The sequence below is a fragment of the Squalius cephalus genome (assembly GCF_949319135.1).
Source record: "Squalius cephalus genome assembly, chromosome: 14".
Classification (NCBI taxonomy): domain Eukaryota; kingdom Metazoa; phylum Chordata; class Actinopteri; order Cypriniformes; family Leuciscidae; genus Squalius; species Squalius cephalus.
The window spans coordinates 23,363,219-23,383,813 of record NC_137135.1 but is presented as its reverse complement, the minus strand read 5'-3'; the positions used below and the strand labels follow the sequence as shown (position 1 = coordinate 23,383,813).

At 39.9% G+C, this 20,595-nt stretch overlaps 1 protein-coding gene across 1 annotated transcript in view; it reads right to left on the bottom strand.

Moving 5' to 3' along the window:
- Positions 1–16,141: 16,141 nt before the first annotated feature.
- The window catches only part of pcdh1b (protocadherin 1b), a 172,548-nt gene continuing 168,094 nt past the window's right edge, over positions 16,142–20,595 (bottom strand). Inside the window, exon 5 of the mRNA XM_079893439.1 lies at positions 16,142–18,474. Within this exon, the coding sequence (XP_079749565.1) occupies positions 18,065–18,474 (410 nt within the window). The 3' untranslated portion in view covers positions 16,142–18,064. The remainder of the gene's footprint in view (positions 18,475–20,595) is intronic.

Sequence of the window (20,595 nt, the reverse complement as noted above, 5' to 3'; positions counted from 1 at the left end):
CATGACAAAACGACTCTTATGAACCGATTCTTCTATCAACGACTCACCAAAAAGACAGACTGACAGACTAACTAACTAACTAATTAACTAACTGTCTGTCTGTCTGTCTATCTATCTATCTATCTATCTATCTATCTATCTATCTATCTATCTATCTATCTATCTATCTATCTATCTATCTATCTATCTATCTATCTATCTATCTATCTATCTATCTATCTATCTATCTATCAGCAGTCACTGTTGATAAATCTTTATTGAGTGCTTCTGTAATTTGTCTTCTTTTATTTTAGAAGCTACTTTTTTGTTTGTCTGGAGCCCTGACCTTAATTATAGTCCCCTTTATAGTGGACCACTAAAAATGCTCTCGATTTTCATCCTCACGTCCGTAAACACCTTGACAGTCTATTTCCCAATGCAAAACAACACAGAGACAAATCGCATTACTCACACTTTGCTTTGCCAGAGACTCCCACCATCAGGTTGAGGCTAATGGAACTCGATTTGCAGGGGTCTGGCAAAAGCCAGAGAATGACAGCCAACAGAGGGTCAAGATTAAGATGGAATGAGCGTGTTTATAAGAAAGAGATCAGAGGAGGATGTTGTTTGGGGAGGTGGATGCTAGGAGTTTCTTTAATGCTCCAGCCCTGAGTGGATAATGGCAGTCAGAGTCTGTCTTTAGCTCTCTGCCTGTGGAGTGATTGATATGAAAAGAACTACAGAAGCGGCATGGGGGCGGCTCCCTCTGCCCTCGCCCACACAACATGCACCGGTTCCCCTCTGCAGTCAGCCGGACGACACTGATGGAGAGGAAGGGCTGGTGATGGCGGGGCATTACAACATGGCCCCTCAGGACAGACCTCCCTCCACCCTCCATCACAGCAAGGTTCATCTTCTTCACCTCATCTTTCCATCTATACTCATCCGTCCATCCATCTTATCATCCAAGGCTTTACGAAGTGGCGTGATTGTAATTATGAGGTAGAAGTAAGAGGTGGACACTCTCTCTGTCAAATCACTATCATTATCATCATCATTAAGATGATTTACCATCATTATAGTGTTTTTATACAACAGTTAGATTCAGTCTTCTAATTTGAATGGACAAGAGGAATTCCAAATGATCAGTGATGATCTTTAGCATAACACAACTCTTCAGTATTTTGCTATCAAGTTTGTTTGTGTTTGCAGCATTCAAAACAGGCTTCCAATCCGTGCACTGGTTGGCAAAACATCAATCATCAAATCATCAAAACAGTTGATCCTGCTATGGCTTCCTTTTGAGTCACTTTCTTTGGCGAAGCAAAACTAAATAATATGCAATAATATTTTTTTAATTTCTAGTGTTTATTATAAAATATTATTATCAAAATTCTGAGATATTAAGATAAAAATATGACATAAATCTAAATCTAAATTATGGTATAAATGTAAAAACTATGAGAAATGTCATAATTATAAGATTTCTGAAATTAATTTCAATGCTTCGTTGTGTTGTAACGGTGGTGGCCGCCCTAACCTAAATTAATTATTTTAAAGAAAACCTTCGGGCGCCAGACAGGATTAAACCTGTCAAAAATTAACTTAACCCAGGATAGCAGAAAATGTAACCACCTGTTACACAACAAATAATAATAATAATCCCAGAAAAAAGGTCATTTCACAAGGAATATTTATTCTTCCATATGTTCAAAATCATAATCACACAGAAAACGAAATGGACAAAAAAATAAAATTAAACAAAATAAGAAATGAAGTTCACAGCGGTCTCTGGTCTTTGAGATCCGAGCCCCGTGCCAGGAACCGACCGCGTCACGCTAATCCACGTTCGCAGATTCGTGTCCACATTCATTCACAAAAAATGTCCATAAAAAAAGAAAAGAGAGAACAAAGAAAACATTGGATAAACATCTCATAAATCTTGTGGTAAATCACCAACATTAAATCAACAGCAACAATAATTTTAACGGCAACAACAATTATAAACAAAATACTAAGCACACAGAATGTGCGAATATGAAAGCTATGCGAGTGGGTGCGTGCGTGTGTAGGAGTGTGTGTAATGGCGGCGCAGAGGTACTGACCACGTTTGCAGGTATTGAAAGCACCAATGAGTATTGCGAGTCACCAGACACCAAGATAAGTGGATAAGCGGTTTTTGCCTTGTCTTCAGGACAGCTCATGACAGTTGGTCTGGAAGTGCAATGCTTCAGTCACGCACCAGACATACACGTGAAACAGCTGATTGACACGCAGCCGTCTTTCCACCATAACCTCACTCATACGGGCAACATCATGTGCAAACAAACGGATGACGCTTCTGATTCAGGTACGACACACTCCCTTTAAATACAACTTCCTTCCGTTGTTAATTGACACTCCACCCAAAATCACGCTAAAATGAAAGTGAAAGTAAACAATGTTGTGGGACAGATTCTCTTGTTTGCCACACTCTCCCCCCCTAGAAGAAAACAACCTATGGTTGTTTAGAAGAGAGAAAACGCAGATTAAAATCCTAGAAAATCTTCGTCATCAGAGGATTCTTGAAATATATCCAGGAGTTTTTTCTTTTCTTGCATCTCCAATTCCTCAGCCGTTGGATAACACATTTTTATGTTGCAAACATGCGCTGTACGTACGTCTTCTCCAGTGTCTTCAAGGGCTATTTGATAGTTCAACGGACCCAGCTGCTTGATAATGCGGTAAGGACCTTTCCATTTTTGGGCTAGTTTTGCGCTAAATTTACGCTGTGCATTAGACTGTGGAAAGTTACGCAACCATACTCGATCCTTGCTTTTGAATGTTACATCTCTCCTATTCTTGTTATAGTTCCTCAGTTGTCTCATTTTGGCTTTCTTGCTGTTTTCTTTGGCTTGAGTTTGCAGATGATGAAGATGATGCACTACATCATACGAGGCGGCGTCTGGGGTTAGATTAGGCCCAGAGAGTATTTTGTCCATTGGACTTTGGAGTTTTCTACCCAGCTGGAGTTCTGCTGGGGTTAATCCAGTGGTCTCTTGAACGGCTGAATTAAGGGCGAATCTGAATTCTGGTAAGAACTGGTCCCACCTCTGATGGTTGTCGTCCACATAGGCTGCCATCATGCTCTTGAGATTTCGATTAACTCTTTCTGTCATGTTGGTTTGGGGGTGATAGGATGTAGTTAATTTGGGAGTAACACTCCAGTTCTCACATAACTCTCTGAAAACAGATGAAACAAACTGAGCGCCTCTGTCTGAGAGAACGAAGTCTGGTACGCCCCACCGTGTCAGAATGTCTTTTCTGAAGATGGATGCAACATTCTTCGCTGTGGCACTCCGAATGGGGAACAACTCAACCCATCGAGAATAATAATCAATAAAGACCAGCAGGTATTCATTTTGATTTGGGCTACGTGGCAACGGACCCATGAGGTCGACTCCCAGCATTTGGTTTGGGCGGCTTGTTGTGATTTGCTGTAGTTTTCCAGCATGCTTCCTGTTATCACTTTTCAGAGTTTGACATTTAACACAGGTCCTCACATGCTGTTTCACCGCTGACCACATGCCTGGCCAAAATGCTACTTCCTGAAGTCGCTTATAGGTCTTGTAGATTCCTCCATGGCCACAGATGGGAGTGGAGTGATAGTACTGGAGAAGAGTGGATCGGAGACTACTGGGAATGTAGATTCTGTAATGCAGTTGGTTATTTGTCAGGTATGTTTTGTGATACAATTTGTCCTCAATTATTTCGTACCGGTCAATCAGACTGGCACAATTATCTGCAACTGCTTGCAATAATTTTGTAACTTCGGGGTCTTTGTGCTGTTCTTCCCACAGGACAACATCTGATACAGGCAGTGCTGGATCTTTTCCGCTGGTGTACAAGTTGCATCCTGGGGTAACCGAAGATCTGGATAGAGCATCCGGAGCTACATTTAGCTTCCCTTTTCGGTACTCAATAACAAAATCGAATTTCTGCAATCGCAGGACCCAACGAATGAGGCGGCTGGTGGTTTTCGTGGAGTTCATGACCCATTGTAGTGCAGCATGGTCGGTAACAACTGTAAAAAGCTTGTGCTCCAAGTAATGTTGCCACTTTTCCAGGGCCCAGATAACTGCAAGACATTCCTTCTCCGTTGCAGTATAATTGAGTTCGGCCCCAGTTAAGGTTCGGCTTGCATAGGCGATAACCTCCTCTCTGCCTACATCCCTCCGTTGGGCTAATATGGCACCCAGGCCGATGTCACTGGCATCGGTGTATACCATGAATGGCCGCTGAAGATCGGGATGTCCCAGAATGGGAGGTGAGGTGAGGTGAGATTTTAACTGGTCGAAAGCTTGCTGACACTGAATTGACCAATGAAAGCTATGTCCCTTCTTTTTCAGTGCGTTGAGGGGTTCAGTAATCTTGGAGAAATTCGGGACGAAACGGTGATACCACCCTGCTAACCCGAGGAACCGCTGAACTTCCTTCAAGTTCGTAGGCACAGGATAGGCATGAATGGCTTCAGTCTTACATGGGTCTGCTGAAATGCCCTTGACACTTACAACATGTCCTAGGAAGGTGAGTTCTTGAAGACAGAATTTACTTTTCCTCAAGTTTATGGTGAGACCAGCAGTTTCTAGTCTATGGAGGACAGTCTGGAGGTCGTGGAAATGCTGAGTTATTGAAGACGAGTACACAATGATGTCATCGATGTACACAAAGCATATTTTTCTCCTTAGTTCTCCCAGAACTGTCTCCATGAGCCTCTGAAAAGTTGCGGGAGCATTTTTGAGACCAAACGGCATAACATTAAATTGATAGAGACCTGCAGGAGTGATGAAGGCTGTCTTGGTTTTGCTGTTGGAGTCCATGGTCACCTGCCAATATCCGCTGTTTAGATCAATCGTTGAGAAGATGGCTGCCCCAGAGAGTGATTCCAGAATTTCTGTTATATTGGGAAGAGGGTAAGCGTCACTTTCTGTTACAGAATTAACTTTTCTATAATCCACACAGAATCTAAATTTGCCGTCTTTTTTGGGTACTAAGACCACCGGTGATGCCCAACCAGAGTGGGATGGTTCAACTATTCCTTGCCTCAACATCTCATCAAGTTGCTCCTCCAGGGCAAGTTGCTTGAGGGGAGACAAACGGTATGGCCGTTGTTTAATGGGGACTTGGCTGGTGGCATAGATGCTGTGTTGGAGAACCTCAGTACGTCCAGTACGGAGAGTACACACCTGTGGGCTTTCGTTCAGGATTTGGAGTAACTGTAGCTTTTCATCAAAAGGTAAATGAGCAGCGTCCACAGCATTTTTTATCAATGTCTTTTCATCAATACCGTCCGGGTGTTGAATTTGCAATGGTGATGATGGAGGGGGCACAGAAGTTAATAAGGAAAGGTTTTGTGTGGCTTCCTTAAATTGACACCTCTCTTTTTGGGGACTTACATTTGGCACACTTGGATTTCCTGGTTGAAAGGGGTACTCTTTTGAAGGATCCAGCTTGAAGGAGTATTTTTGATCAATGACATTGAGTTGCAGCCCACTGAAGAAAATAAAGTCCAACCCCAAGACTACAGCATAAGCTAGAGCTTGGGATGAAAGTACAGCAGTAGGTAAGGTAAATGCTTGGCCATGTAAATTTATGGTGGTATTCAGCCATCCTAATGGAATCTCTGCTTTTCCATTCGCCAGATAAAGAGGACCACGGCACCATGGTTGCAGCTGGTCTGGGGATGTAAGCTGCCTCATGAGATTCTCATTGATGAGTGTGTAGCTTGCACCCGTGTCCACAATGGCCTTACCTGACCAGGCATTGATGCAAAGGGGAACAACTAGTTGTTGAGGTATCGCTACACGTTCATTAGAGCTTGTAGATGAGGAGGAGGTTGTCTTGGTTGCTGATTGTGACTTATGAATTCTTGTTGCAGCAACAGAGTTGTTGGACGGATGACCACCTAACTTGGGGTGATAAGGTTGTTTGCCGCTGGTGGAATACTGTGGACCAGATGTTTGAGGTGACTGGGGAGAGGTATAGTGTGGACATTTTCCTGGTGGATGCTGTCCTCTACATCTCCAACACTGAACTGGGATTTTCTCAGTAGGTTGGTTTGAGGAGGGTCTTTGTGATGTGGCTTGATGCTTTGGGCCCATTCGACCACAATCATAACGAAGCTGTTGCTCATAATCTCTTTCCAGTTGATGTCCTAATTTTACCAGCTCTTCCACAGTATTCACCCGGCTACGCAATTGGCTGGCAAGGTACGGCTTAATATTCTTGAGTATCATCTTCACAATCTCACCCTCTGTAAGATCTGCCTTCCATCTTTTACAGAGAGCTCTGTAAGAAAACGCAAAGTCTCTAATAGATTCTGTTTCTCTTTGGATCCTAGTACGGACACGTTCAGCCAGTTCGTCCTCATAATCCTCAGAAAGGAAAGCAGATAGAAATGCAGTCTCAAACTCATTCCAAGTGGTTATGGTGGACCGTCTGACTTCCCACCAGTCACGTGCTGTTCCGTACAAGACAGTACGGAAGGTAGCCAGGATGTCTGCGTCTGTCAGGGGATGTATAGCCAAAAAATCCTGACATTTGGTTAAGTACAATAGGGGGTCTACATCGTCTGAAGGCCTTCCAAATGTGGGGAAATTTAATTTGATATGGTCACTTTTAATCACAGATGTTAAAGGAGGGGTTGAAGAAGTTGAAGGAGTCACTGGAGCAGAAGGAGATGGCTGGGATGAAGTACTGCTAGTGCTGGGATCTGATGGTGTCAATACACTTAACTTTTGTTGATCTGCACTTTTTTTGACACTTTGAAATCCTTTCTCCACTTCACTTTTCAACTCTTTGAAACCGGTGAGACATTGGTCAGTTTGGGTAACACATTGTTGGAGTTGTGAAGTTATCTTATTATGGCTTGTTTGGAAAGTGTTCTGAACAGCTTTGATGTCCTGCTGAACCTCTGCTTGGAGTTGATCAACCATGAATCGTAGTTCGGACACCAAGGTAGATTCCACCTTCTGGAGTTCTTCCGTAATCATTAACTTCATCGCTTTAGTCAGGTTATCTGCTTCAGTTTCCTCTTGTTGCTTAGTGGTAGTAAACAGGGTTAATACTTGATTTTTGTTATCCTCCACTTTTGCAGCAAGATCAGCAATCTGGCTCTGGTGATGAGAAGAGGTATCTTTCACTTCCTGGGTAAGTTCATTCACTTTTCTTTCTTGTCTTGCCATTAAGTCAAACAAGGTATCCCAGTTCCCTTGTACCCGGGCAGTGACTTCTTGTATTTCCCTTCCAGGAGTTGGTAGAATGTTGGGCAGGTCATGTTGTGCTACTGAAGAAGGAGTTCCACCTTCAGATGAGGTGCAAAGTTGCATGTTATCCACTTGTGGTGCCCAGGTGAGAGTTTGCACTGGAGTGCTCCCAGCCGGAACAGGAGTGGACATGTGCACACGGGTTCCAGGATGAACAGGGCTGAGTGGAGTGGGGGTATGGTAGAACACAGGAGCACATGGAGGTGGTACCAGAGGCATCCACGGTCGCAGTGCAGGCGGCCATACTGGAGTTGAGATGTCTGGTGGAGGCTCAATTTCCACAAAAGTAGTTTGGGAAGGAGGGGTATGCGCCATGATTGTTGTGATTGAGTGTAAGAATGTTGAGTGTGAAAAACAATAAATATCAGTAAATGTGTGTCAGTTTGTTTGTCCCTGAAATATTTCTACTAAACAACAAAATACAACTTTTCACAACTGTTCAATCAGTATTATCTCAAAAACACTAAGTAAATCAAAAACAATAAGTATTCAAAGTAAGTCACCTTCACTTATTTCAATTATTCAAACGTTTATCAATTACTGTGACACCTTAGAGATAACACTCTAATTGTTCAATTAGCGTTCACAGGTTATACACACAAAAAAAAAACAATTTGCACAAGCATAAACAATTTCAATTTCAAACAACAGACAATTTCATTGTTTCACCAATTTTCTATCAAAAAAAAAGTATATATAAAGTTTTCAAATCACAATACTGTTTTTTTTTTTTTTTTTCTTAAGTGTTCAATCAGGTTTCAAACCCGTTTCAATTCATGTCCCTGTTCGGGCGCCACTCTGTAACGGTGGTGGCCGCCCTAACCTAAATTAATTATTTTAAAGAAAACCTTCGGGCGCCAGACAGGATTAAACCTGTCAAAAATTAACTTAACCCAGGATAGCAGAAAATGTAACCACCTGTTACACAACAAATAATAATAATAATCCCAGAAAAAAGGTCATTTCACAAGGAATATTTATTCTTCCATATGTTCAAAATCATAATCACACAGAAAACGAAATGGACAAAAAAATAAAATTAAACAAAATAAGAAATGAAGTTCACAGCGGTCTCTGGTCTTTGAGATCCGAGCCCCGTGCCAGGAACCGACCGCGTCACGCTAATCCACGTTCGCAGATTCGTGTCCACATTCATTCACAAAAAATGTCCATAAAAAAAGAAAAGAGAGAACAAAGAAAACATTGGATAAACATCTCATAAATCTTGTGGTAAATCACCAACATTAAATCAACAGCAACAATAATTTTAACGGCAACAACAATTATAAACAAAATACTAAGCACACAGAATGTGCGAATATGAAAGCTATGCGAGTGGGTGCGTGCGTGTGTAGGAGTGTGTGTAATGGCGGCGCAGAGGTACTGACCACGTTTGCAGGTATTGAAAGCACCAATGAGTATTGCGAGTCACCAGACACCAAGATAAGTGGATAAGCGGTTTTTGCCTTGTCTTCAGGACAGCTCATGACAGTTGGTCTGGAAGTGCAATGCTTCAGTCACGCACCAGACATACACGTGAAACAGCTGATTGACACGCAGCCGTCTTTCCACCATAACCTCACTCATACGGGCAACATCATGTGCAAACAAACGGATGACGCTTCTGATTCAGGTACGACACACTCCCTTTAAATACAACTTCCTTCCGTTGTTAATTGACACTCCACCCAAAATCACGCTAAAATGAAAGTGAAAGTAAACAATGTTGTGGGACAGATTCTCTTGTTTGCCACAGTGTTGTCCGACATCCAGTACGAGCTGGTGAACCGCCGAAGAGAGACTTTCAAGCAGCGTTTCAGTTGCGTTTCAGTTGTCATTTCAATTATTGCAATTTTTTTCTCTTATCAAGCTTTCGTATTGCAGGAAACTCGCACTTACGTCATTTCTTCTGGTCCTCTTTCCTCTTGTTGCTTGTTTTTATTTTTAGATAATTTTAAGATACAAAGTTGAATTTCTGGCATGAAAATGACCTAAAGTCAAAAGCATCAAAAAATGTAGTTTCTACTCGTCTTGTAATTATGAATTACCACAGCATGTTTTTTTTTTTTTTTTTTTTTTTTTTTTTTGTGGTGGAATAGGGCTAAGGAATATACAGTATATATATACACTCACCTAAAGGATTATTAGGAACACCTGTTCAATTTCTCATCAATGCAAGTATCTAATCAACCAATCACATGGCAGTTGCTTCAATGCATTTAGGGGTGTGGTCCTGGTCAAGACAATCTCCTGAACTCCAAACTGAATGTCAGAATGGGAAAGAAAGGTGATTTAAGCAATTTTGAGCGTGGCATGGTTGTTGGTGCCAGACGGGCCGGTCTGAGTATTTCACAATCTGCTAAGTTACTGGGATTTTCACGCACAACTATTTCTAGGGTTTACAAAGAATGGTGTGAAAAGGGAAAAACATCCAGTATGCGGCAGTCCTGTGGGCGAAAATGCCTTGTTGATGCTAGAGGTCAGAGGAGAATGGGCCGACTGATTCAAGCTGATAGAAGAGCCACTTTGACTGAAATAACCACTCGTTACAACCGAGGTATGCAGCAAAGCATTTGTGAAGCCACAACACGCACAACCTTGAGGCGGATGGGCTACAACAGCAGAAGACCCCACCGGGTACCACTCATCTCCACTACAAATAGGAAAAAGAGGCTACAATTTGCACGAGCTCACCAAAATTGGACAGTTGAAGACTAGAAAAATGTTGCCTGGTCTGATGAGTCTTGATTTCTGTTGAGACATTCAGATGGTAGAGTCAGAATTTGGCATAAACAGAATGAAAACATGGATCCATCATGCCTTGTTACCAATGTGCAGGCTGGTGGTGGTGGTGTAATGGTGTGGGGGATGTTTTCTTGGCACACTTTAGGCCCCTTAGTGCCAATTGGGCATCGTTTAAATGCCACGGCCTACCTGAGCATTGTTTCTGACCATGTCCATCCCTTTATGACCACCATGTACCCATCCTCTGATGGCTACTTCCAGCAGGATAATGCACCATGTCACAAAGCTCGAATCATTTCAAATTGGTTTCTTGAACATGACAATGAGTTCACTGTACTAAAATGGCCCCCACAGTCACCAGATCTCAACCCAATAGAGCATCTTTGGGATGTGGTGGAACGGGAGCTTCGTGCACTGGATGTGCATCCCACAAATCTCCATCAACTGCAAGATGCTATCCTATCAATATGGGCCAACATATATATATATATATATATATATATATATATATATATATATATATATATATATATATATATATATATATATGTATGTGTGTGTGTGTGTGTGTGAATAAATGTGCAAATAACTCCAAAGTGTGCATCCAGCTTTGGAAAATAAATATTTTTCATTCATATCATCTACACTGGGAATACCTAAACAAATCTTCAAATGCTTATGTTCTCCCACTACGTGTGGGATTCCTTCCATCAGCAAAGAGAACCTTGGAATAGCTGGAGACTGCAAGCACTGTTCCTAATCATCACAGAGATGTGCAGCAGTAGGCTAATCTCATTTTAACATTACATACAGCGCCTGCAGTTATGTGCCTTCCTCATAAAGCAAACCACAAGCAAAAGAGAGGTGGAGTCAGGCTTAACGGAGAGATATGGTAAGCAGAGGAATGGGGTAAATAGATGGCCTAGTCCTACAATATACACAAGCTTTGAGTGATTAGCATTAACATTTATGCAAATGCCTCTCAAGTCAGCAACCGACCTTCTGTCGGAGTCATTGGCCACACACTGAGAAAAGCAATAATGCGCAAACAGGTTGTCCTTTCAAAAAATATTCATAGCCATGGCATATTCTTAGGAGGAAAACAAGGTATATCTGGAATTTCCACACAGAAGTTCCCCAGTGTCTAGGTCATGAATTAAACGTATTACTTATTCCAATGCGACAGCAGATGTATAAATAGGTCTTTCTATTTCTCTTTCCCGCGACGCTCTCCCTCATTGAGGGACTGTGCCGTTTTTAATGTTATTTTCTCCTTTATATTTTCAAGCTATCTCAGTTTTTCTCTCTATCATCACATATTCAGCTGCCTTCAGATGGCCTGGCTGGCTGGCTGGCATCAGGTGAGGGCTTATTTCAAAACCCCATCATTAGACACTTCATTTGCTTGCACGGAAGAGCCAATATTTACAGTTGGTGAAGGCGGCCACTGTGCTGTGGAGTAAAACCTCTGCTCTATCGGCCTAGAGGCTGATAACACTGACCCTCAGTCAAGCACGGTAAATCCTCCTCATGCACACAGCAGCAGTGGAAGGAAATGAAGAACTCTTCAATAAATAACCCTTGACAAAAAGTGCAGCAGAGTTTGAACTGCTGTGAAACTTTTACTGAATGTATCTTAGTTTTGTTGATATATTTCTCATGAACTCCAGCAGTGCGAAGCTGTCATTTTTGAAAACACTATGTCATTTCATTCGGTTTAAAAGTAATAGTCTTTTATGGTAAATTTTAGAGTTTGCTGCTGTGGATTAGTTGCACTTGAACAGGTTCAAAGGAAATCAAAAACAAAATTCTGTCATCATTTATGACTTGATGCTTCCATAGACGACAAAAGATGATGTTTGGCAGGATATTCATGTTGCTCTCAATGCCTGCATCACAGATGTCTAAACTGTGGCGACACATCTTCATGTACCATATTCAAATATACTGTTCAAAGGTCTGGGGTCAGTAAGATTTTTCTTTACTTTTCTTTTTGAAAGAAATGATTACTTTTATTCAGCAAGGACACATTGAATTTGTCAAAAGTGTCAGTAAATACATTTATAATGTTTCAAATAAATGCTATTCTTCCTGACTTTCTATTCATTAAAGAATCCTGAAAAAATGCATCACAGTCTCCACAAAACTATTAAGCAGCATAACTGTTTTCAACATTGTTAATAATAAGAAATATTTCTTGGGCACCAAATCAGCATATATATATATATATATATATATATATATATATATATATATATTTTTTTTTTAAGGATCATACTGATCTAATATAATATATAACATTTTAAATTGTAGTAATATTTTAAAATATTACTATTTATATATTGTATATTTATTTACTGTATACTGTATTTTTTTAAAATTATTATTGTATTATACCCTGTCCATAATCCACATTAGAAAAGAGCAGCATCAACATTAGGCTAAGGGAAAGTTTACACAACAAAGATGTACTAAAATCGGAAAAGTACTTCATGTACAGATGACAATGTTGTAAAAAAAAAAAAATATATATATATATATATATATAATTCATGCCAGGCCAGTAGTTGGTGATGTCACTTTGTAAAGAAACACTACGCGCATATAGACTGAACAATATGCATGCGCATGATGTCACAAATTCGTTTAGAAAAATTCACGTTTTTGTAGCTTACACGGAGACAATAACGGTATCGTTTTCAAAAACTCGCACTTTGAAACCCGTGTTCAAAGGTTTGCGTTTTCAGGCTCCCAAAATGCTATTGTCGTGTAAATGAACAGACAAAACGCATAAAAAGTTTTCCATTTTTAGTTGAAAACGGTGCAATGTAAACGGCCCCTAATTTCTCATTTGGTGCATAAAAAAATAGGTTTGCAACAACATGAGCTAATGATGGCTAATAATGATTCAAATGCTGCTAGCTTTGAATTCCAGAATGCTTTGTGATCTACATTGGTTTTGTTTTTTTTTAACATGATTTATTGCAATACCCGATTAGTTAAAAAAAGCCTTGCAACCCAACAAATCTCTGGGGTCCCAAGAGATTTGCATGGCATCAATGCACGGTATGGATGTGGCATATGAGAGCCCGTTTGATAGGGTGTTTGGACTCTAGGTCCTGTTGTGTGCATGTCGATCGATGAAACCCATGCTTGGCAGTGCCACTGGCACGTTACGAAATCCAATGGGGTTAACGGGGCTTTATTCTCCCAAGGAACAAATGCCACACATTAAGAACAAGCTGAAGAACCTTAGGAGAATTTAAATTCTGCCAGGTCTGCTAAGACTGAAGAAAGAAACACAGCTTTTCAGCAGCTCCCTGGCAGTGGACATGTGCTGAATCAGGAAGTTCACTTGTAGTTGTTTGCAAGATGGTGGTACAATGTGGTAAATGTGTTCCCCAAAGAATGGACTTAAAAAAAGAACACATTTTCAAAGCAATTTCCCTCATGAAATAAAAAGAAACTGTGTTAATCAAAGCTATTTAAAGCCACTAAAAAATCATGAAGGACAGTGTTTTACAGAATGTATTTTATTGTAAAGCTATAAGGAAGGAGTACTTACAAGATAGTATTTCTTTGATTTGCTCAGCAAAAATAAAAGACAACTTTTTTTTTTTCCTCTTTTTTCTTCCTCATCGTGTTTAACATGCGGATATTGATAAGAACATAATGGAACAAATAAGGGCTAAAACTCTTCAAAGCCACTATTTTGCAAATAACACAAAACTCAGGAAAAAAATAAGACTCATAAAAAGAGACAGTAAAACTTTAAAATAGACTAGAAGCCAGTGAATGGCTACTGATGACATTTTAGACACAGGCACTCCTTTGTGCCCCCAACCACTCTCATTCTAACACATTCTACTATTAAAAATATTTTACAATTTCAGTTTGTCTTTCAACATGTTCTTGTTTTTGTTCTCTTTTTTTTTTTTTTTTTTAAAGCCACGTTATTAGCATGTACATAAAACTGTACAAAGAAAACAAGGCATCACAAGCGTTTCGATATAAATATAACCAACACTTAGGCTACAAACTTGTACTTCCTGTAATTATCTATTTAAATGGTGGCTGTTCTTTAGTTACATACCATAGAGTTTTTAATATCGAGATCATATGAAGGCAGACGCCCACAAACCGCTAAAGCACTATCAGTTCATTTCAGAGCCAAACTCATAGTAATGAAGCCACTCAGCCACCGCTTCACAAAATAAATTACCGATTTCGTTTTTAATCTTTTTCGCGGGGTAGAATGATGCTGTTTACTCTCTACTTCTATTATGTGCAGAGATGCATGGTGAGCCTCATTATGCACGGTGACATTACAACACGATGACATGTTCGTTCATAACTCCTAATACCTGGACAAATGCAGCGGGTGGCTCTGCTCCAAAATGAGTCCATGTGTCAGACAAAGAACTGATTCTTAAGTCACATTGGATTTGATTGATTTCCATGTAATCAAAGATACGATTCAGCACAAATGAAATAGAGCTTACAGTAGGATGAAATTGAACATCAGTCATAAGCAGGCCCACATGGAATCTGTGCCGGCAGAAAGCTCTATAGATTTTCACAGAACTGGAACGCCCATTATTTAAAATGCCATACACATCATCCACCCCTTGTGTGTTCATTTATTAAATATTTGGCTAATTTGATAGAGCTTAATCGGTAGCTGAAAGCACTATTTAACCCATTTTACCATGTTCAAATCCATTGCGCAGAATTTTTTTCCTTCAAAAAATCAAGGCAAGAAATGAAGATTCCATTTGGGCCTGGTCATAAAGTAGACAAAAGCCTAAATAAAAAAAGGATGCAGTGTAAAGTATCTGTTTTAGGTACAAAAAAGGTGATTGTTCACATTATTTGTGCATGACTGTGCTGCATTAGACATCCTCATAAAATAAATAAAAAAATCAACACATATATGTATAGAATAAATAACTATTGTCAATTTTGCTGTAAGAGTGTTAAAGTGTGGAAGCAGGACAGATTTGTATTGCTGATAACAAAACTGTTTAACAGGGTTGTGTGGAATGTACCTTAAATGAGCTTAAAAACAACTAATTAGAGATTATGCTTGGTATAAAACAACAGTAGTTCAATAGTTCAAAATAAAATAAAAAGACTGGTTGAGTATACATTTTTGAGCCACAGATTCAGTCAGACTTAGAAACTTTCCAAATAAATTCAAAACAAAAAAATGACAGAATCCCACACATGAGTAAAACATGTTACTGTCAAATAACAAACTAACAGCTACAATTGCATGATTATAACACTAGACCATTTCCCCCCTTATACAATGTGTCTTTTTCTTGCTTTTCACCCTATGACAATTTTTTACGCCCAGTGTATAAGACATGTTTTTTGTTTTCCATCAGATTCTCTGCACCACAGTCAAATGTTTCACACAGTAAGAACCATTTTATTCAATGAGATGCCACAACACAATTTGGCCATTGAAAATCCTAGCAAAAATAAAAAATGAATGTGTAGAGTTTAAAATTCCTTGCTTTAAAGGTAGTGAGCGGATCCCTCTGTGTACCTACACTGTTACAGAGGTGTGCAAAGACGCACACGTTCACATGCACTCCGAGTGATTTGACCTATCAGTATCTGTGACAGTTGCTCTCCAGGGATAAACTCCAGGTTTTCCCAGAGGGAGTGAAAGACTGTCTAACTGTCATACAGCATTTGAGGTCCTGAGCAGCTTCTGTTTGTCACTGCAGGAAACGGCTCTAAGGTCAGTAGTTGCTGGGATGATTAAAAGAACATGAAGTTATATGTGTACAATGAAGTACAATGGTACTCAGCAATTCTTGTTTAAAAAAACGGTGTCGCATGGCACACAGGGACCAAATAGCCAGTATTATTGTATTTGTATTTGTAACTGGAAATACGTCTTATTTACTTAGTCATTCAAGTGTTTGGTCTTCCAGTGTTCAAAATAAGTGGGTCAGCTGTGAACTAAATTAATTCACACTCACAAAAGGAAGTGCAATGTCTGAAGTGTTACACCAAACATACCTCACCTGAGACAACAGCCTTTCGCATTGGGTCATTTTGTCTGTAGTTGTTGTTTTTTTGTTTTGTTTTTTTTCAAAAAAGGAGACTTTATCGCATACTGAACCCAAAGCACAGATCTCTGAGAACGTTGAATCAACATCTACAGAGTTATAATCACCCTTTTTTCACCGGAGTCGGTTTTAAGTGGCGACTTAGCTGTGTGACATGGTGTAAATTATAGTGCACTTAGCGTGTGTATAGCTCAGGCCTCGAATACTCATTATAGCTTTTGCTGACCTGCGTCGCAACTGAAGCAATCCCTGTTACCGTCAGCCGCTATTAATAACGGCCCTAAATGAACTTCCTGTAAACTTTCTGAAAGACCTTCCTTTTAGATGTGCAAATGAGCATTTCCAACAAAAGCTCCCTGGTTAGACGAGTGCCAGTGTGACATTGCGGTAATAGGTTAGCACAATTTAGACGTTTCTAAGCTCGCTGCAGAAACCTTGTTATGTCATATGCTCAAAGTACACTTAAAACAGAATCTCAGATGTTCTAAAATATACTGGATTTGTTGAATACAACTTTAATGTGGTCAAACACGAGAGAAATGTTCTGCTGTCATGATTTTTGAACTTGTCTATCTCTTGTGAGCATTCATTTGACAGGGTCACCACAGAGTAGAGCAAAAATCTCTGAAAAAACCACACATCTACACAACAGAGTTTGACATGTCCGAAAACAAGTAGGCTATTGCACAGCACATGGGACAGTTCAGGTCATTTCTTTCTTTCCCTTTTTTCTTTTTTTTGCTTTTTTTTTTGTAAAAGTTGTTGCTCCTTCCTAAGGATTGGACGTGTTGAACAAAGCTCTTCCAGAGGGCAACTCACCTAAAACCTCCTGGTATATTGTCTTCTTATGAAGCAAAGGAGTATTACAGTCACTGGGAGAGCTTCCTATGGGAACCGATGAAGCCTGTCAAATTTGTCTGAAATGACAAATGGCATCATGCAAACCTGCTGTAATTAATTTCTTTCCGTTGGATTTTGCTCCAAATTCCATGTTCGCGCGAGTCCCATGAAGTCAGACTGTGGAGGCTCATACTGTGGATTATCTTTAGCATTCCGTGGTCCAAAACTGTTGTCCTTCTTTTACTAACAGGGAGGCAAATCCTCTGAGCAATGTTCCTTCTACTACCATCAATAGAAGGAAGTCGCGGCTACGTGGGTCTGTACAGCTAAATCATAAATCAAAACTGTTCTGTCAGACGTGTAGTATTTACATCACTGTACATTAAGAAAAGAGTTTCCTATGAAAAAAGACAAATGTAAGAAACAATTACCCTTCAGCAATTTAAGAAAGGTGAATATGTTTTCTCTTCAGTAAAGTATACATGTTGAGAATGTATTTCACTCTTGGATTGCCAGTATTTGGTTTGCCAGTTCTTCTGGCTCAAGTTCATAGTAGACATACACACATATGGGAACAAAAAGGTACTATTTGGATGTGTAGGTCAGTGTATATGTTTTTAGGTAAGCATAACTAGTCTGATCATAAGTAATATATATATATATTTATATATATAAACAAACAAACAAAATTCAGAATCAAATAGGAATATAACCTTGACATTAAATTATCACAATGTTCACTTAAAAATTGTCCTTACATTCTTTCATTAGATGTTTACATGGGGATTGTGTTCTTCATTTTATATTCACAAAATTGTTTTCTATTTTTTTTTTTTTCTATTCGGCTTCCAGAGCCTCTAACAACGTGCAGGGTTGTATATAACCCCAAGGGTTTTAAAGAAGGTCTCTAGCTGTTTTGTGTCAGCCATTAGGATTATGGATGAGGGGAATGGAGATGCACGTCGAGACGTCTGTGTAAATCGGGGTCTGGTGGTGTAGTAGAATTAGCAGGTGTTCTGAAAACAAGGCCTTTTATCCTCTCACAGGCATTGCTGATCACAAGTAAATTGGATCAAATGTGGAATCGAACCTAGGCGGTTGACAGATGAATCACAGGTAGATTTCTCTTTTGGAGCCTTGGCTGGAGGGTGTAGTGGCAGGGACGTAATCGGCTGTCTGACTGAGGGGGATCTCCTCCCGGGCGCAGTCCTTGCCGGAGTCGCCGCCTGTAGAATAGGCACTAGTGTAGGGAGGCAAAAAGCGAATGCTGGCCACTTTGTTGCTCCCGCCTCCGCTCCGCTCCTCTCCGTGAGGCTTAGAGCTGCTGTCAGCCATCAGACGCTCCTGACCCTCCCTCTCCTGGTAAGGCACGAAGGTGGAGAGCTTGGGCCCACTCTTGTCACTCTTGGTGCGGTTGGGTGAGGGCTGTCCGGGCATCCAGCAGGAATCCGAGTGGCCATATTCCGTACACTCGCGCGTGCATTTTCCCGTCATGGCCACGTCAGGTAGAGGCCTCAGATCTGGAAGAAATGAGAACAGAACAATGAGGTCATTTTTATACATTTAAAACAATTTGTGCAAAAGGTGCGTTTACTCATAAGAGTCACTTTGTGATTCAGAATACCACTGGTTGTGCTGTATGCTTTTGATTCACTACAAGGAACAGACTAATAAGATTAATTTGGGAATCAGGATCCACCATGTGTGCCGTGTTCTTTTAAATTGAACTACACTGGTCTTGCTGTGTCTCTGTGTTGAAGTGTCATTGAATAAGTATTGCAGGAAACTCTGTCAGAGTATTTTTACAGTAGTACGAAATTCCATCCACATTCATTTCAATTCACATTTATTTATATAGCGCTTTTCGCAATACATATCGTTTCAAAACAGCTTTAGAGACAAAAAAAAGCATGTTTCTACATTACAATTTAGAGAAATCATCTGTTATCGGAGGTGACTGTGTCAAAGTAATGTCCATATGTCAAAAATGTACAGTTCTAAGATAATACAAATCATACACTTAGCTAACATCATGTATTTATTTAGGCAGAAACAATGATCTCATTAAAGCAATTATTACAAGTTGATATCATAATGATTACATATGGAACATTTGGCAGTGGTGCATGTTGATTCAGTAGCCTATTTTTTTTAAAAAAAAAGCTGCACTCGACATTAGTCAGTATTAAACATAATTCATTGACTAACCCATTTCAATTGACAAATTAAACAGAAACCTTACTATTTAAAAACATAACTGAGATCATCCCAGTTTTATTAGGAAGCTTCACTTTTGTAGTCAATCAAAGCTGCATGCACGAACAACTCTACAGCCTATTCTAACCCTTGTTCACTGTAACCAATCAGTGCAATGGATGCTAATCTTCACTATAAAAGGTTGTTGAAGCTGGATGGCATCACAAGAAGCGAAAATAACGGTCTGATCTGCAAAGGTCAAACTCTCTGACTGGAAAATATAAATGCAAAAACTGAGCCTAACCTTTCCTCTCAAAGTGACATTAGATTAGTTTGATAGTGTGCATGTGAAAAGAGGGCAGGCAGAATGGCGAGTTCTGGAGGGGAAACATTTATTTCCTGAAATGTCTGCGCTCTATGAAAGGCCTGTGATTTAAGGCAGCGGATGCCATTATTTTGTCCCTTATATTGGACCATCACAGAACACACTTTAAGAAATCATTCTCTTTTTTTCATTTACACATTCTACACTTTTTTTTCTGAGATAGATAGATAGATAGATAGATAGATAGATAGATAGATAGATAGATAGATAGATAGATATGATCCAAGCTATAAAAATAGTGTTTAGAAAAAAGAGACTATACTGAGAGCCAAACTATATATGCCCCCTTTTTGCTCTTAGATCTTATATTTCTCTTTTACTATCACTCAGAGAAGAATATTCAAAGTTTGGGCTCTGAGAGACCAATAGAGACCTTTGTCTCTGGCATACGGCACCTGAATCCCTCTCTCTCCTTTTCTTATCTCCTTCCTTCGAGTTGCAGTTAACCTCAGGAGTGTTCCCGCTGAGCCTGAAGGCTGGAGAGCTGGCCCTGCACCACTGCCCCTATCACCAATCACTCCCAATCCGGCTCTCTGGCACTTTTTTTCAGCTAATTAGATTCTGTTGGCCCCTTGTCACCATAATAGAATGGAAATTATTTCCAGATGAGTATCTGACATTTGGTGCTGTCTAAAGTAAAGAGGAAAGATGTGTTAAGACTGGGCTCTGTGCGTTTTCTCTGCTCTTCTCCTCTGTGATGGAGGGCTGGCACAAGAGATTTGCTTTATGTCATTTTCATTCAACTGTCGTGCCCCTGGGGTGTGATATGGATGGAAATATACATACAAGGTCCAAGCTGTTTTCTGATTCCATGTCCAATTGTGCAGCTGTCAAAATGTCCATTTGACCATTTCATTGTAGGTAAGAAGTCCTATTCAACATGCAGATGGATAATTTTCATATGAAAGAATCATAATGATTTGATCAAAATGGCAGTAATGAATAAAATGACCATTGTTTGTGTATTAGGGGATGAAAAAAAAAAAAAAAAAAAAAAAAAATCAAAGCTATTATTCAGTATCCACCGTACTAAGCCCTTGCTATCAATCAGAGGCAATTA